At 41.4% G+C, this 17,487-nt stretch overlaps 2 protein-coding genes across 4 annotated transcripts; both read right to left on the bottom strand.

Moving 5' to 3' along the window:
• Nucleotides 1-2,691: 2,691 nt before the first annotated feature.
• Nucleotides 2,692-10,488, bottom strand: LOC125508827 (pfkB-like carbohydrate kinase family protein). Of its 3 annotated transcripts, none has more exons than XM_048673630.2 (9): nt 10,279-10,485; nt 10,061-10,177; nt 9,199-9,301; nt 9,028-9,075; nt 5,661-5,758; nt 5,443-5,557; nt 4,526-4,605; nt 3,373-3,934; nt 2,692-2,954 (listed from the first exon to the last, which is right to left on the bottom strand). In XM_048673630.2, exons 1-9 carry the CDS (start codon nt 10,366-10,368, stop codon nt 2,905-2,907), a joined length of 1,263 nt encoding a protein of 420 aa, XP_048529587.1. In that variant the 5' UTR covers nt 10,369-10,485; the 3' UTR covers nt 2,692-2,904. The 3 variants fall into 3 exon arrangements, with proteins under 3 accessions (XP_048529587.1, XP_048529580.1, XP_087375276.1); XM_048673623.2 differs by having other exon boundaries at nt 4,526-4,608; nt 10,279-10,483; XM_087519150.1 differs by lacking the exon at nt 2,692-2,954 and having other exon boundaries at nt 2,995-3,934; nt 4,526-4,608; nt 10,279-10,488.
• A 2,147-nt stretch (nt 10,489-12,635) lies between these two features.
• Nucleotides 12,636-17,001, bottom strand: NBS1 (nijmegen breakage syndrome 1). The gene is made up of 13 exons (XM_048673640.2): nt 16,734-17,001; nt 16,581-16,634; nt 15,881-16,136; nt 15,573-15,661; nt 15,330-15,460; nt 15,053-15,099; nt 14,832-14,940; nt 14,676-14,762; nt 14,230-14,401; nt 13,591-14,105; nt 13,446-13,507; nt 13,254-13,356; nt 12,636-13,169 (listed from the first exon to the last, which is right to left on the bottom strand). Exons 1-13 carry the CDS (start codon nt 16,768-16,770, stop codon nt 13,107-13,109), a joined length of 1,725 nt encoding a protein of 574 aa, XP_048529597.1. The 5' UTR covers nt 16,771-17,001; the 3' UTR covers nt 12,636-13,106.
• Between the last annotated feature and the right edge of the window lie 486 nt (nt 17,002-17,487).

Raw genomic sequence — 17,487 nt, 5'->3', positions numbered from 1 at the left:
AGGATTGTAGGTAGTGGCCACAAACAAAGGTGAAATTCCCAACCTCTTAGTATGAACGGTCATCCTTGCAAGTTTGACCACTATTTGGAAAAAAATAAAGAAAATGAAAAGAGAACCTCACAAATTGAAATCATTTTGCATGGAGCCCCTATATGCCCACTAGTCTGTTTTAGAGTGTTTTCTGTATTTCATTGATTTAGTGAATTTCTACAGATTTACATCATGTAATTCAAATTTGAACTATAAGTGTGCTCTAGTTTGGTCATAAAAATTAGGAAAATTATTTTCAAACTTGCACATTAGGATTGTAGGCAGTGGCCACAAACAAAGGTGAAATTCCCAACCTCCATATATGAATGGTCATCCTTGTAAGTTTGGCCACAATTAAGGAAAATGGAAAAAACTAAATAATTGAAATCCTTTTGCATGGAGCCCTTATATGTGCACTATTTTGTGGGAAAAATCATAAAATTGCGATATCACGAACTAAAAAGAACTTCACAAATTGACCTATCTCATATGAAGATCCATGGCTTTCAAGCAAAATGACCATTCCCATGGGCATTATCATCGCATAGTCCATGATAACATGACCATGTTTGGCACAAATAAGGGTCTTAACATTCTAAACAGTAATTCCAAAGGAAGTTTCAAGTTTTGGCTATTTTTTCCATTTTCAAAGTGCGCAAAGTGATTTCTTTGTGAAAGAAGTAGCAGAAATAAGATTGTAAATTATGCCCTTTCCATTTTCTCCCGAAGTAGATCACATGGGATTCCAACTACCAAAATTTCAAGACTTTTAGAGTGTTTTTGCTATATTTCATTTATTTAATGAATTTCTAGAGATTTACATCAAGTAATTCAAATTTGAACTACAAGTGTGCTCTATTTTGGTCATAAAAATTGGGGAAACTAATTTCAAGCTTGCACATTAGGATTGTATGTAGTAGCCACAAACAAAGGTGAAATTACCAACCTCTTGGTATGAATGGTCATCCTTGTAAGTTTGACCATAATTTGGAAAATTAAAGAAAATAAAAAATACCTCAAAAATTGAAATCCTTTTGCATGGAGCCCTTATATATGCACTAGTTTGTTGGAAAAAATGTAAACTTGCAATATGACAAACTAAAAAAACTTCACCAAATGGCCTATCTCATATGAAGATCCATGACTTTCAAGCAAAATGTCTATGCCCATGGATCACAATTCGCATCTCCGAGATTACGGTTTATGGTAAAAAAAAATATGGTTTGTGGTCCACCCCCTATTCCTCTGTGCTTTTGTATGGTACCGCTCACAATTCGCATCTCTCGGCCTTCTTATACTGTCTTTCTAAAGAGTCCACCTCTTATATAGATAAGATTCGTAGTCTTTTAAACCTTTTTTTGGATAGAGTCCACATCAAACTACCAACCCTGTTACAATTTGTCTGTTAACGGATTCTGTCTGCCGAGTCCCTAGAGCAGGCACTTGTGAGCAATATGCCAGAGTGCAAATTTCTCTAATTATGTAGATCAACATTAGGGATGTAGTCTAACTATATGATCTAGCTCCGTCTAATGTAATCTTTCCAATATACAGTACATAGTATATTGTGTCCCACGGATAATGAACCAACTTCATTAGGCACATTATACTTACGTTGCAACAAGCAGTGGCGAATCTTAAGGGGGGGGGTCCAGTCCAGTCACTTGCTAGCCAAGCCCAACACATGTTTGCATGATCCCAGGTAGCCCAACCCCCCTTCGATTTTTTCTAGATTCGCCACTGCCAGCAAGTACTAATTCCATGCTAAACATATAAAGTAATTCAATGTGCAAATACATATTTAATTCCATAATGAGGTACTCCAAATATTAATAATTCCAAGCGGTTTGAATTTGCAGGACATATAATTCCAACAAACTCGAGCCTAAATTTAATGGCTAGTGCTTGCGCTTGTGCTCATGAAGCATCAACGCACATATCAATTTTCAAGTCTCCACTCCCTATAAATGCGTAAGTTTCTCAAAACTGCGCCCATCGAACCCCACAAAAGATCATGATCAAACATTGCATCATACTCCTTCCGCTCACAAATATAAGATGTTTTAACTTTTCTTTTAATAGGATACATATAGAGAGATTTTAGTGTGTTTGTTCACTCACTTCTGTCCGTATGTAATTCATACTAAAAAATCCAAAACATGTTATATTTGTGAACGAAGGTTGTAACATTTCAAATTAACAATCATAAAATACGGTCCATTCCTAAACTCTAAAACCATACAAATTGCCAGGACCTCACAAGGGCGAAGACAACGTGGCTCGCCGCCGGAGGAAGAATCTTGACTGCTAGGAAGAATCTTGACTACTCCCTCCGATTGGGTTATTGGGTTTATAAGTCGGGCATGGGTTTTTATGTCTTCGATTTGATTAATGAAATATGTATAACATGCCACAAGACACTATGTGGTTAGAAACTACATTTGACAACGAATCTAAAGATACATTTTTATGAAATATAATACATGTTTCCCATTAAACCAAAGACCTGAAAAACTGTGCCCGACTTATAAACCCACCGGAGGGAGTAGCTCAGGCACGGGGGCAGCATGAGGGGGACTAACAGTGCAGCATTGGGAGGATGAAGAAGAACAACAATCCAATGGTTGGAAGAGGGGGAGAGAGCAAAAGAGCAAACCGACAGAAACTGGAAATAATTTTCAGGCGCCTGACCTACAGGCTCAACAAATAATCATTAGTTACAACACATCTTTTTGGCAGGCACATTTATGGCGCTGCTATGCACTCGAAGGCACATCCAACCATTCAGAAGAAGAAAAATGAACTGTCACATGACAAATTCTCTCTCCTAACTCGAATGAAAATAACACCAAAATGTTTGCAGTGGTCCTCTATTTATTGGCACCATATCTGTCTAGCTGATAGCAGCGTCCTTCTTGCCTCATCTGCATACAAGAAACGGTAATTAGTTTCGCTGCAATCGAAAATGGAGAGAAGATAAAACAGAGAGCATAAAACATCCTCCAAGAAGGCAATACACAGGACAGGTGTTGAATTTCAAGCTCTAAGTGGATGTTTACACTTTTGACATTACAGGGGGTTTGGACACAAGAAATATGCTAATCCCTCCGTTTCTAAATATAAGCCTTTTTAAAGATTTCAATACGGACTACATATGGATGTATATAGACGTATTTTAAAGTGTAGATTCACTCGTTTTGCTCCGTATGTAGTCTGTATTGGAATCTCTAAAAAGGCTTATATTTAAGAACGGAGGGGGTAGTTACTTATGCAACAAAATATCAACAAATCAATAACAAATCCCACAAAACAGAGAAACTGATAAAGATTCATGTGAAGGACCTGCGATGCTTGCAGCAGAAAAATTGGCAGGTATGTTAGCTTCAGATTCAACGGACGCCTTTGCTACAGCAATCCCAACTGCAACACTTTGCATAATATCCAATCCCCCACATAGAGATGAAAGGAACCCACCAACCAAACAATCACCCGCGCCTGTGAGGCTGACCACTGAGGCAGATGTTGCAGGTAAATGGAAAACACAAGTTCTGGAAGAACCTTCTCTAGACAAATTAACAGGCATGCTGGATAGAGAACATCCCTCCAATTTTTCAAGTAGCTGAGTTGAGAAAGGTGTCACTTTACACCTTTTCGGATCCTTCATGAAGTTGACGTGCTCTCTGCAACATATGAAAACACCATTCGAGCCAAGTGTCACCAGGAGAAGCTTGATGCCCTTTTCGAGAAGAAAAAACATTGCTGGGCTGAGCATTTCAAACAAATAATCTACAGATTCTGCTTTGTTGCTGCACTGCTCAAGTTTGACGAAGTTGTATTTCCCTGGAGTAGACAGTGCGTTTGCCATGGCAATAAGCTCAATCTCATTCGGGGAAGTGCAAGTTATCTGAATCATCATAGAAAATCAATAAGTAAACTTCAAATATAATGGGAAGAGAAGTGCATTTACCGCGTAACTCTTGCCCGGACTGCCTAAAACTACTTCAACTACAAAACCATCCAATTACCAGAACTGGTGCAAAACCAAAACATGGGTTGGTTGGTTGAACATCAGCGACTGCCGCCGCGTTGGAAACAACATCACTGACTTTTTTTCTGAGTAGACAGCCACATCACTGTTTTTTTTTTCTGAGTAGACAGCCACATTACCGAATTTTGCCATCTAGATATCAACACACCACGGTCCCAAATCACCTTCTCTCCACCTTTGTTCGCTTTCTACATGTGCCCCTACTAGTTCAAAACGATACTCTCTCTCCTCTCTAATGGTATTTGTGGTTTGCCTCTAAGACTCATCTATACACACATTTCTTACCCATGAAATTTGAACAGTCATGCCGATCTGCACTTGTTCTAATGGTTGGAGGGTGCAAAGTAAACAGTTTTGGAATCAAGGGGGTGCTTTCTCGAATCAGCCAAGGGGGTAATTCTTCCCATATACATACTAAAAAATGCTTACTCAATCATTTGCACTCACATGTTCCGCAATTGGTGCGATTCTTGAACTTTTTACCACCGAGACAGGCTCAAATAACACAGGCACCCCTGATTCATATGCTACTGAAACAAATAACACAATATAGTGTTTATCACTAACTTTTGACCCTACTCCAAAAAATACGATATGAAAAACATAACACCGGTAATAATTGGGACATTCAAGTTAAACTTTTTGGGGGAAGCTCCTCAAAAAATATGGTAGATAGGAGTTCACAAGTATACTAAAAGGTAATGTAGTGCAACAACAATGCCTTTATATAAGAAAACACTCCCTCCACATTAGATTACAGATCACATTTTGTTTGAGCACACAGATTAAGAAGCATTTAAAGTAACTAGACCGGAGGATAAAAAGGACACCCTTCAAGTAAAAGTACATGCAGGAATAGAGCTCGGGCATGTAGAGACTTGAAGGCATGCAATGCAGAGAGATACTTAAGCTCATTGGAAGTTGGGTCACTTCATGGTACACCATGAGGGGGAAATGCATTAGAGGGCAGAATGAGTAACCAAAACATTCTGGTGGCTTACAAAAAATGCAGCTGGAAACTATACGACCTGTAATTTGAAATGGAGAAAGTACTAAAGACCAAGATTTCAGTTGCCGACGACCCCGTTTGGCCCTGAATTTATCAATTAGGTTTCGAATTTGAATTTTGGAAGAAAATATCAGTTAGCTTCAATACATCGAATAAGTGCAAATTTAGTTTGAAAAATCCTCCACAAACTTCTGACAATCTTAGGTTACCACTGGTAACCATTATTCTTGGTCTCAAAACTGCCACTTGTTATGGTAAATAAAATTTACTCTATCCAGTATCCAACATACACATGCATACAAAAACTAAATAAGTTATCGCCTCCAGAAGATAATAAAGAGATATAACAACTTACTTTTGCAAGCGGCTTGAAGTGACTCAGGAGATAAATTGGCATCAAGCATTAGTAGAGGTGCAATGGAGATGCGGCGGTAGAACTGATATATCCAGGTAGGGGTAAGAAAAGTTTCCTGCCCCAAGAAAACAGAGATAAATATAGTGGTAATTAGCAAACAGCCAAACACTAATGTTCAATGTAAGGAAACAGTACACATTTCGTTGAATAATTCTTACAACTGCTTGCACACTCGCAACACCAGCAAATAATTCTCCATTCCCATCAAATACATTTGACACTACTGGGGTTGTAACATCAGGAACCTGCAGTATTCCTACTTAAGTGCTGTGAGATAATGTTAGCTAATAGAAAATAACTAAAGATCATTTAAAGGGGCAAAAATAAAATGAAAAAAACCTTGACAATTCATGAACAGCATTCACAGTGAAATAATAAATTAAGGATGTTTCTATAAAGAAGATGTCACACAAGAAAAATTGAGACCCTCAAGTTGCTGCAAGAGAATTGAAGGTCTTGTCTTAGAAACTACAATGAGATCTTCGAAAGGCTTAATCTTAGCCAATTAGTTAATTTATTATCGCTTGATTGAGGCAATTATTTAACAGAGTGATCTCTTCATTTAACATTAGGGCCCATCCTGAGCTTTCTCAACAAAACATTATTTTACTCCCTGCGCTGTTTCAGAAAGGATGCTCCAGAATCCGTGTTGTATCTTTTTACAATTTGACCATCGCTAGCTTACTATCTACATATTTATACCGGATATACAAAGGTCACAATACTAAATTTGTTGTGGACAGAAGTTTCACAACATTATAATTTTATTCAATTATACACATAAAATTCCCCTAAAAAATTACTCCCTCTGATCCATATTAATTGACGCTCCTTTAGTACAACTTTGTACTAAAGGAGCATAAAAATATGGATCGGAGGGAGTAGTCAAAATAATATATTGGAGACCAAGAAAAGAGCAGCATAATTTTCAAAAGAGCCAAGTAAGCAATACATAATTATCACAAAGTTAACAGCCTGGTCTAAAGATCATTTCACTTATCATTTAGGTGTAGTCCAAACACATAGTTTAGTCAGTTAAAACATTTTATTTAGCTGATTATGTCCAAGTGCAATTTTTTTAAATTCTTTTAAGCTCACAAAAAACCCATAGAAGATTTTGCCTCAAAGGTGTTACATTCAGTTATCAACAAATAGGAAGGTAACTCGTATGTTATGTACTTTTAATTTGCAGCATCTAACCAGTTTGTACCCTTTGATGGATTGCACAATATCTGACATATTGCTTACATGCTCAATATAGTATGTTGTAGTGAGATGGGTACATGTGAAAGTGCATTTAGTCCCCCTATTAATTTTTGGTTATTAATGACAAGGCAATTAAGAGGACTATTGGTTTATCAAGTTCAGTTCAGGACGTGGTCCATTTTGATGTGAAAACATCAACAGTGACCCCTATTTTTGCCCTGACAAGTGGTTGTTTCTTTACGCTCGTGGTTTGTAATTTCTAGTTTTTTTTAGTGGATCCATGATTCAGATTGAGTTTAAGGACAATTGTATTATCAAGAGGAATGCAAGCAAATAGCTAGGGATGAACCCTATCTCAAGATCCACAACCAAATCCCCAAGTTTTCCACTCCAAACACTTCATTCCTCAAATTTTCCTACATCCCGATACCTCCGAGTATTCCTACTTGGTACTACCAAGCCAGTGAGTTGTGAGTGATGCTGATGAGCAAACCCAGTTCTCTAAGTGTTTCCCAGGACAACCGAGATTTTTTTCCTGTGCCACTGAGCTTTTCTCCTACCAAGTGTATCTCTGTTAGCTCTGGTATCTCTGAGCTTAACCTTGTCTAGCAATTACGAGCACCTCTCATTTGCTTCGGCACAGCGTCTCGGTATAGGCCCGGTATTTCCAAGCCAAATCTTTCTGGCATCTCCAAGCTGAGACTTGGCCGTTTCTGCACCCTTCCATTCCAGGGTTCCTCTATTGACCCCGACACTTCCGAGAATTATCACTTCCGTACCTCTGAGCAAGTTGATCCTTCATGCAGAAATGAACTACTCCATTGTCCAGTACCTGTGTCTTTTGCATTCGGTACCCCCGGGTATTTGGATTTTCAAGAGGGTTACTCGACAGCCAGTACTTCCGAGTGCCAGCCACCTACTGCCAGGTTTTCTGTTCGGTATTACTGAGCAAGTTGTAAGCTATTGTGCAACGGTCAGATTTCTGTTTTTTTCTATACTCCCTCCATTTTTGTATACAAGGCCATTACCTCATTTTTCAGATACCAAGAAAACAAACTAATAAATAGCAGGATTAACTGTGTGGAAAACCTCTCGTGTTCTGGGCTAATTAAACATGTGCATGTGGTGCCTCTTTCTCTATGGCTGCATGCAACTTTTGCATTAGTAAGCACCATCATACGAGGCAAAAATCAAATAAATTCTTCTCGGAAAGAGATAGTGGTATTGTATACATGCAAATTGCAATTTTGATAGTGGCCTTGTGGTTAAAACCGGGGGGGGGGGGGGGTAATATAGACCCCCACACCACTGAGTGGGCAAGCATTTTTTGAGCCATTTTTCAGAGGGTTTGAAAGCAGAACTCCACCACCTCTTGGACCGCTTAGTGTTCTATCTCTCTTTGCTCCATCATTTGATTCTTAGTGAGAGAGACCCTATGGATTCTTGAGAGAGTTGATTGAAGATCTTTTGAGTTCATCCAAGTGACTGTCCTTTTCTTGTTACTCTTGGAGGGTGTGCGCCTCCGAGACGATTAGGAGTCACTTGATAGCCTTCAAGGTGTGAAGGAATCAAGAGTTTGTAGAAGGCCTAGTGATTGCCTTCTCCGTGAAGATCAACCCCGGGTTAGGCTTTGACCTTCGTAGTATCAAGCCATGGTGACATAGGTGGGCAAGAGGCTTCGTGGGACCTTAGTGGTCGACCTTGCCGAGGCCTTGGTGTGGCTTGCGAATTTGTGTTTGAACCTTTACCAACGAGGAGTAGGATTGCATCAACAATCTGAACCTCAAGAAACCATCGTTGTGTTTGATGTGTTTGCAATATTCCCTTACTCCTAGTTACTTGCAATTTTCGCTTCCACACTCTTATCTTGTTGTAGACTTGTTGTGTAGGCTACTTGATCGCTTAAATTGGACGTAGATTTTGTAAGGTCTATTTATCCCCTTCTAAACCATAACCTCGGCCCCACAACACGACTAACACTGAATTTGGCATAGGGTGGTTGTGAGCTATTTGATAACCGCGGTGGGGCGGGGGGGGGGGGGTGCTTTTCTAGTCCCACTACAGTTAGCGTTTTAATTTTGGTTTGTTGTACAAAACTGTAGGCCTGTACCATTGCATCACAAATAAGCACAGAGCAAATTGCCAAACAACATTAAGCCAGTGGAGAACCAGGAACTAATTGTAAAGGGAAAATATTCAACATATTAGCAACATACAAAATAAATATTGCAACTGGGTTTACCACAACCCCGAAAATGCATACAAATATATGATGTGATATCACGATCAGTACGGAAAGATAGATAACTTCACACTTACCATCTGTACATAGTCCAGCCAACCTCCAGTACTTCAATAGAAAATCCCCTTTAGCAGAATTAACAAAAAGTATTGGATCAAATTTTAGCTCAAGACAGGAAAAGTGAAGAGTATTCTGACATGAGTACATTTAGTAATTAGAAAAACTACGTCAACATAAGTACGTTATACCTGCCATATCATCTCCAATGACACTAATCATGAGTGGTTGAGTCCCAAGCTTAGCCATGCACTCAGCAATATTTCTAGCTACTCCCCCACCGATGTACTTAACCTATGAAGTTCAAATACTTCATCAAATGGTATTCGATTCAAACTTTTCTTGTTATATGACAGAAATAATGAAAGCACGCAAGCTATATGCCTCGACCTAAGGATGAATAACATGCATATAATATCAACCAAAATAGATAGGCGTTCAAAATAATTACACATACATAATAACAAGGATGAAGTCTTTTACTAGTAACTAGTAAGAGATTAAATATGACAAAACTTGTAGTTTTTATGGACTAAGTTGGGGTAAAATTATCTGCAGATGCCGATACCTCATGATTGGCAGAAGTTCGGCCAAAAATCACGAAATCAACCAGTTCGGTTGGTCACAAGAAAAGGGTTAATTTTAGCTAATAAAATCACTCTAATTTGAAAATCTAAGGTTAAGAAATCTGTGGAAAAGCATTGTCTTCGGTGGGGGCAAAATATTTTTCGAAACCAAAAATTGTTTTGCCTGGTCAGACGAGGAATCTTGAGGTTTGCCAAGTTTACGGTTAGCACAACGACCAGACTAAAAGTGTGAAAGTAGAGACTTTTGCGATGGATCCTTGAAAACTCAAGCCCATAGTAAGAATATGTGAAGGGATATATCCTAGCAAAGCCTACTTTGACAGAATTAGGCTACTGGTCATGGCTGATCCAAACGTCGCACCGCACGCTTATACCTCACATCATTCAATCCAGCAAAATATCATGTGATCCAAGCTATCAATTGGTGAAAATGAGGAGTGTGTTTTAAAGCAAGATGGTGATTTACCATCCCAGGAACGGTGGTGCCAGGATGTGACGGCACGGATGGCTTCGCGTGGATGTCCAGCACCATTCCGCCGATGATCACCGGGCTCTGTCCTGCCTCCGGGGCGCTTAGCTGATTCTGAGCACGAAATGGGACCGATTAAGCAAGACATGATACGAGTGAGTTAGGAGGGGACTTAGTGGGATGGCAGGCTGGGGCCTCTAAGAGATAGCTCGTACCAGGCTAAGGACGGGCGGAGGCCGAGGGAGGAGATGGCGGCGGACGGCCTCCATCCTCCGGCGGGAAGACGAGGCGGCGGCGTCGGTCATGGTGACGGCCGAAGGCGTCGAGATGAAATTTCGGGCCGTGGGGAGTGGACGGGGAATTGGGAATAGCTGGACGATGAAATTGCAAAGAGGTACGTCTGTGGGGCGTTTGGTAGCCTCCATTCTCCTCAGGCCTCCACCACGTCCACCGAATGCAAATTTGGCTCGTTTGAATGTGCGTTTACTGTTTGATCTATATAACACAAATCTTTTTTTTTACGAACTATATAACACATCTTACAACACATCTCAGTTAGGCCCGTTAATAACGACTGAATTAGCCAATTTCTTTTAATCAAGCTCGCGGCATGCAGAGGAGGGGAACAATGCATCAAGCGATGTGCGCATTCCCGGAAAAACGGCAGGAGGAATTGGGTCACCTCCCGCCGAATCGGTCATCCTATTTACCCCTTCGGCTCATCGCCAAAACCCCCGTCGCCACCCCCCCCCCCCTCCCCCTCTTGAATTCTCTGTCGAATTTGGATTCTTCACCGACGAGAAGGTAAGCAGAGCATCTTCTCTGGTCGGTTATAGAAGGCGACGGCGATTTGTCTTCATGCTCTTCTTCGGCACCTTCATGATCCTGTTGGAGACATAGCACTACAAAGGCTACACTATGATTAGCTCACATAGCACTGGTTGAACTTGTTTAGTTTCTCTAACATGCCAAACACAACTAACAACATTGTGTTTCTTCGTTAGGTCCACCCCAAGGATGCTAAGTTCCTCAACATTTTCATACGGAACTACTTAGAGATGCGGTAGATCTTCTCGGCTGGCTACCGGCAAGCATGCCATGGGCTCCGGCGAGCATCTCAGTTCGCCTATGCCTATGCCTGAGTATCCAAATACCCAGGAGTTCGAGACCAACATCCCTTGATGGTCATGAGAAGGCTGTTGACCATGTTCTTGTTCTTGGGAGGAAGAGGAAGAGGAAGAGGGGCAGCTTGATGGATGAGGAGTTGAGCGTCTTTAGCAGCATGACTGAGGCTGTCAAGGAAGTGGCAACTGCCATCACGGAGAGCAAGACCGTCGACGCTCACCCTTCCCTCTACAGTTCCGTCATGGAGATGGGTGGCTTCGGTCAGGAGGCTCTGATGGCGGTTGTTAGCCACCTACTAAACATCATGGCACAGGGGCCTGGGTTCGTTGGCAGGGGGGTTCATAAGGTGCTCTATCTTAGGATATTGTTGGGCTAGCACTACTACTACTGTGCTTATGATGGTGCTGATGACGTGCATGATGATGACAGACGACGCCGACGATGACGTTGTACATTTTATGGTAAAAACTGTTGTTGGCCTATATATTTTGATGAGGTGGTATATACTAATCTCTTTGTGTCGATGGTGAACTGATAGGATTACACCATCTTTTAAATATGGTAATAGGATGACATCATAGTAGTTAGGACGAACTTGTTCTGCCTTTCGAGATATAAGATTATGCATGCCTATGTTGTTTATGTTTCATATGTTGTGTTCATTTGCTTGTTGCTTAATTGTTTTTTTATCATGCTAGGTGAAGTGATACATGGTATACGTAGGGAGGGTTCAAGAGATTACAGTTCATGGATCATGGCACACATGACATGAACAAACGACCTATTACAAAGACAACTGCTTCGAAAGTTTTATGACCAGGCGAAAGGCAGATGATGCCAGTCCAACTTTATGCTCTCCTGGTCAGTTTGGGCTGTGTGAGATGAAGACATCATCATCGTTCAATTCGTCCTGATTGTAGTGTTGGTTTATTGGCGTAATCATTGTGGTCATATATAAAATGCAATGAGCACTGGTTAGGGTGGTAGGTGAAGAGGAAGAGGGGCGACAAAATTAGTATAAAGTTGACTCATCTATTTTAGAATGGAGGGAGTAGATGCTAACAGTATACACAGCCAAATGTGTGAAACCAAACATGTAGCATAGTGTGCATCAGAAGAGCCATATGCACGCAACCAAATGCGTGAGGCAGAAGGGATTGGTGCTTCCATGCAGATGGATGTAAGCTACCAAACTATGTGCTCAACATGGTTTTCTACCTACCTCAGCCTGTCTAAGAGTCTGTTTGGCACTGCTGCTCCTTAAAATTCAGCTCCACTCTAGAAAATATAAACTAAACGAGATAGCTCCATAATATGCCGCTTCACAAAAAACTAGAATCTAGGACACAACTCCCAATTTTTTATAAAACTCTTCAAGGGGTGCTCCAAAAAACTCTAAAAACTGGATTTGGGTGGAAATTACCCACCACTGCCACCAGTAAGTGGATACCTCTTCGTTTCTCCCCCCTCGACCAATCAAATATATCCTTTCCATCAAATTTCTCATTCTTGAAGCTGGAGCTAGATGAAAGCCAAACATTCTCTTTGATAGTGCTACAACTTTTGGATGAAACTGCTCTAAAGTGAATTTAATGGAGCGAAACTGATTTTGGTGAAGCGAAACAGTCCCAAACACGCCCAAGTTGAGTCAAAGAAAAAAAAAAGAAACAGTGCAGGCTAACAGCCGCCTCCGACGTGTGTGCAGTGATGCAAACGTCTTGCCAAAATCTGAGCATGATATCTGACAATTCATCTCCTACGCGCACCCTTCCTATGTAGTACTAGTAAGTAGTAATTCCCATCACTGGCTTCTCTCGTGGTGACGAGAAACCTTCGGTACAACTTGGGAAACAAAGGTGCCCAAAAAGAGAGCCACCATCCGGTTGCTTCCGACGAAGAGTCGTTTTATCCTCTGGCTTCATCGGCAACCGGTGAGCAGGATCTGGATTGAACTGCCCGCAGCCGCCTTCTTTTTCTGCGGCTGAAAACCCACCATCACAGGGTTAAAATACATATACACAGGACAGGTTATGGGAGTGGCAGTGCTGGGCAAGCCCACAGGTACCTTCTGGTTGTTGAAGAGGTCCTCTGCAATGGATTCCATTTGCTTTCGCCGCTTCTCCTCTCTCATGAAATCGTTCAAGGTGCCTTTCTCGCAATCAGACTCTCTACGGAAAGGAAACAGAATACGATAAGCCTTTCAGTGCAAAACCAACTGATGAACGTCAAATTCCATTGGAAGTCATCATAATCTTACCTGTATGGTTCTTGTGCACATGGAATAAGGGCCTTGAAGCTGTTTCCAGACACGGTTTGCCTCTGAAAAGTTGAAGGTTAACGATTTCGCTGTGTTAGCATTCAACTTTGTGCCAAAAAGGACTACATGAGCATATAGAATATACCTTTTTGAATCGTTTGAAGTTAACACCTCCAGTTTCTGTCAACACGGCAGGAGCTGGCTGAAGGACCCTTTTGACAATCAGATCTTGACTGAAAATAACATGACAAGTCTCTTCCCTGCTACTGTCCAAGTTCTCATCCTTTGGCGCCTTGTTCACGAAAACAGCATCACAAGCCTCATCCTGCACCAGCTTGTTTATAACCTGAACGTCCTCGCCTCCAGCTTTGAACCCAGAAATTGCTGTTTTCTCTATGACCTGAACATCCTCCTCCATGGGTTCCAAAATTTCTTCTTTCTCCAGGTCGTTCTGAATATTGATGCTGACGTTTGTTTCTTCTAAATTTACAGCACTCACACTGCTTGTAACTTTACTTTCTGCTTTATCATCAGACATATGCTGAATATGGTGCTCAGACTTGCTAGCAGCAACAGTATGATCAGATATTGCAGTATCTGTTTCAACATCAGAATCCGCCACAATAGTTTCATCTGTTGTATTGGAGGATGTAATCATGTCTAGCAAAAAAAATTACATTTGTAGGTTTATTAAGGCATATATATGCAACTGCTTAGTGTTAAGGTGTCCAAATTTCTTGCACGTTCTCCAAAAATGCATATGCATGGAACTTTTAATACTTACAAGCAGGTGGTTCAATAGCAGCTGCTTCCAAGCGACCAGACAATATAGCAGCAAATAGCTTCACGTCAGTGGTCTTGGGCAAAGGAAATAGAGGACGCATCTTACTGAACTCCAAAGGAGATTTTGCAGGAACAAGAAGAATTTGTTGGTCATTGTCTCCAGCTCCAGAGTCCTGTCAATTTCATGCTTAAGTCATTCATCTGTTTGCACCTCCCATAGACAAAGAGTACACACCCACCAATAACAAGATAAATCGTCATGCAAGTAGAGGCAATGAAGCAATCACATAAGGTAGCACCGGAATAAGTAACTGACATTATTATCAACTCAAGCCCTCTTCATCTAGAATTTGGGTGCCTTACGTTTTTAAAGAGAAAATGCATTATTCCTCAAAGGTATCCTCAAAAGAAAAAGAAAAACATTTTATAACATATTAGGACACTTACCTGGCTGTTAGCACAAAACTCCTCGATGCTAAGATATTTTGCTCCAGTTGATTCCAGTAGCTCTTGTATTTTCTCTCCAAATTTATACTGCAATTGAATAACGTTAGTCAACAGCAAAATGCCTGATGATATCCTTTCAACTTTAACATACACCACCTTTTCTGACGACCCCAGGATAAAAGTATGGCCTGCCAGGCAATTCTCCATGAGCTTGTTCTCAACCATCTTTATATCCATCCCATCAAGAGTCAAGTTTGGAATATATCTGGATCAAGTACGATGAATATATCACCATCTGTTGTTATGGGAGAACCACAAGTTGATGCAAGAATCAACAGAAACTACAACTCAGGTGCTGAAGGTTGCCCACAGCTTACTGTGTACAAGAAGGGATCTCTGTGTGTATGTTCTTTTCAGCCATCGCCTGAAACAGATCAAAACAAGAACTCAAACCTGAAATATACATATGAATAAGAAAGTGTAAATGACACAAGTGAAATAGTTGATCATTGCTATATAATTTACAGAATCACACCAGAGGACCTCCTCTGTCCATCTATATGCATTAACTTAATTCGCATAGTTCAGGTTCTCTGGCTAAAAAAGACCATACGAGCATCCAAGCAATGCTGCAGGAGGGACAAAGGGAAGTACCTTGAACCAGCTTCCCAAGATGATTGGCTTTTTTGTGATGATTGCATCAAGGAGCTCAGGTGTCAATGGAGATGATTCATCCACAAGAACATGTGTACATGTATCAAACCACTTACGAGTAACATATGCACCTTAGAAGGATAATACCGACTTATCAAAATTAAGTAGCAACAAGCATGGCAAAACCTATGCTTACTAATGAACCGACAGCAAGTACATCATACAAGTGTAGTTACCACTAACCAATAGATGTCATGACTGCCTGCAATGATCGATCAATTCGTGCTGACTTTTTGCCATGAAAAAAGACCACTATGGGGACAAACGAGAACCTGTCAGGAATATCAACAGAACTAAGTGCAACTTATACATCCACCTTTTCAACCAAAGCACCAGTACATATATGGAATAAGCAAAAAAAACATTAAAAAATGATTGCATGCATTGACAATCATTTCTTACAGATAGTTGCACGTGCTAATTAAAAAAAGATGTGTGAGCAGGGAAGAAGGCACAAGCATACCGTTTCCCCATTTTTCTTTTATACTAACCTGAAGGTCATGTTGCCATTTCCGAAAGTCACAGTATCGCCATCGGAAAGCACCACAACTTCATCTTTACGTAGACGACTGCCCTGGGTCCCCTGTACCTTGTTGACAAATGTGCCATATTTTGAACGATCAACTACACTAACACATGAAGGGCTTGCTGGAGCACCAGAACGTGGCTCCCAGGCAACCATCTTTTCAACTGCTATCTCCGCATGCACTCGGGATATCGACGTTTCTGTTTGAACGATATCGCAATCTGTAGCAGAAATGCCGGTGTCAATCTACAGTCTAATACATGATGTTCAATGTATACTGATAGTCTATGAATTCCAAATCACAAGCTACTATATTGATAATCTATCAGTTTTAGGGGCTTGCACAAATGGAGACCATATCAACTTTACTGAAAAGAAGAGTGTGGCTCTTGTCCTTGATGGTCTAGTAAATACAGTAGGAAAGATAAAATCCTTGACTATAGACTGCATTTCAGACAAATGAAGGGACAGGATACAGATTAAAATCGTAGGAATCAACCAGCATATCTGAATCCCAAAACATCATCTCCTTTTTTTCCAACCTGCCAAGGGGTTGTGTACAAGAACTCAACAATTGAACCGCTAACACAACTATCTTATCACCACATATGTAGTTGCACACAGAAACAAAACCTGAATGAACCAACAAGCCTTATACAACAGACCTTTGCGGCCGACCGTGTACGTCCCGGCGGCGGAGATGTAGTACTTCTGCGCCCCTGCAAGACCCCATGGAAACCATTCATCACCAAACTGAAAGGAAAAATCTGTGCACTACGAGGTCGGAGGAATCGGAGTGGGGGAAGGGGGTGGCACACCGCGCTCTGTGCCGACGGGGGTCAGCGCCCAGACCATCTCTCTCTCTCAAGACCTCCTCGCTCTCGTCTAGGGTAGAGTCCCGGGGGCCTTTGCAGCCGCGCTGGGTGGTGGCCGGCGGGGGTTTGGTCCAGATGTTCCGTGGCGGCTGCCGGCGTAGCGCGATGGCCGCCTGACACGGCACGCGCGGTGGTGGGAGCGAGTCGTAGTGTCGCGAGTGCGTCTCTGCTGAGAGAATACGTAACAGGGACTTTCTGTTTGTGTTTGGTCTGGGCCGGATGGACCGATAGCCTAGCTAAGTAACTGGGCTTGGGCGCTCGGCCGATCACGACGGCGGTATAAATTCTATGCAGCTCGTCGTCGGGAAAAGGAAAAGTCGCCGTCATACCCCTCAAAAAAAAAGAAGGAAAACTCGCGGTTATCTATATCTTCTATACCAACTAGAAGAACGCCCGTGCGTTGCAACGGGGCCACATTAACTTAAAGAGTTCAATATTACGACATTGGCGACCTTTTTTACCATCAAATCCTCACACACACACTCCCTCCCTCTTCCTCACTCTCTCTCCCCCTCTCCCTCTCTCTAACACACACACATATCCATCTTATTGGATACGGGACCATAATCCATCTATTTCACACACACACGCTAGTGCATAATAATATGGATTATGTGTATTATATTTGCCACCAGAACTGAGGGAATTAATTTCATGTAAATCGGCCAGCCACAGCTCCAAGAATACGTGGAGGAGG

This window comes from Triticum urartu, chromosome 1A (genome assembly GCF_056163025.1).
Source record: "Triticum urartu cultivar PI428250 chromosome 1A, HENAU_Tu73, whole genome shotgun sequence".
Classification (NCBI taxonomy): domain Eukaryota; kingdom Viridiplantae; phylum Streptophyta; class Magnoliopsida; order Poales; family Poaceae; genus Triticum; species Triticum urartu.
The sequence above is the reverse complement of the archived record's forward strand: the minus strand, read 5'-3'. Positions and strand labels throughout refer to the sequence as shown.

Excerpts from the sequence above, each read along its gene's own strand:
- NBS1 (XM_048673640.2), bottom strand. The coding sequence starts at position 16,770 with ATGGTCTGGGCGCTGACCCCCGTCGGCACAGAGCGCG. Across the intron at positions 16,635-16,733 it reads CCCCGTCGGCACAGAGCGCG|GGGCGCAGAAGTACTACATC; the intron begins GTGTGCCACCCC and ends GGGGTCTTGCAG. Across the intron at positions 13,357-13,445 it reads TGTGCACAAGAACCATACAG|AGAGTCTGATTGCGAGAAAG; the intron begins GTAAGATTATGA and ends TCCTTTCCGTAG.
- LOC125508827 (XM_087519150.1), bottom strand. The coding sequence starts at position 10,488 with ATGGAGGCTACCAAACGCCCCACAGACGTACCTCTTTGCAATTTCATC. Across the intron at positions 9,302-10,060 it reads GCACCACCGTTCCTGGGATG|GTTAAGTACATCGGTGGGGG; the intron begins GTAAATCACCAT and ends TGAACTTCATAG. Across the intron at positions 3,935-4,525 it reads TCGCACCAATTGCGGAACAT|ATAACTTGCACTTCCCCGAA; the intron begins GTGAGTGCAAAT and ends ATGATGATTCAG.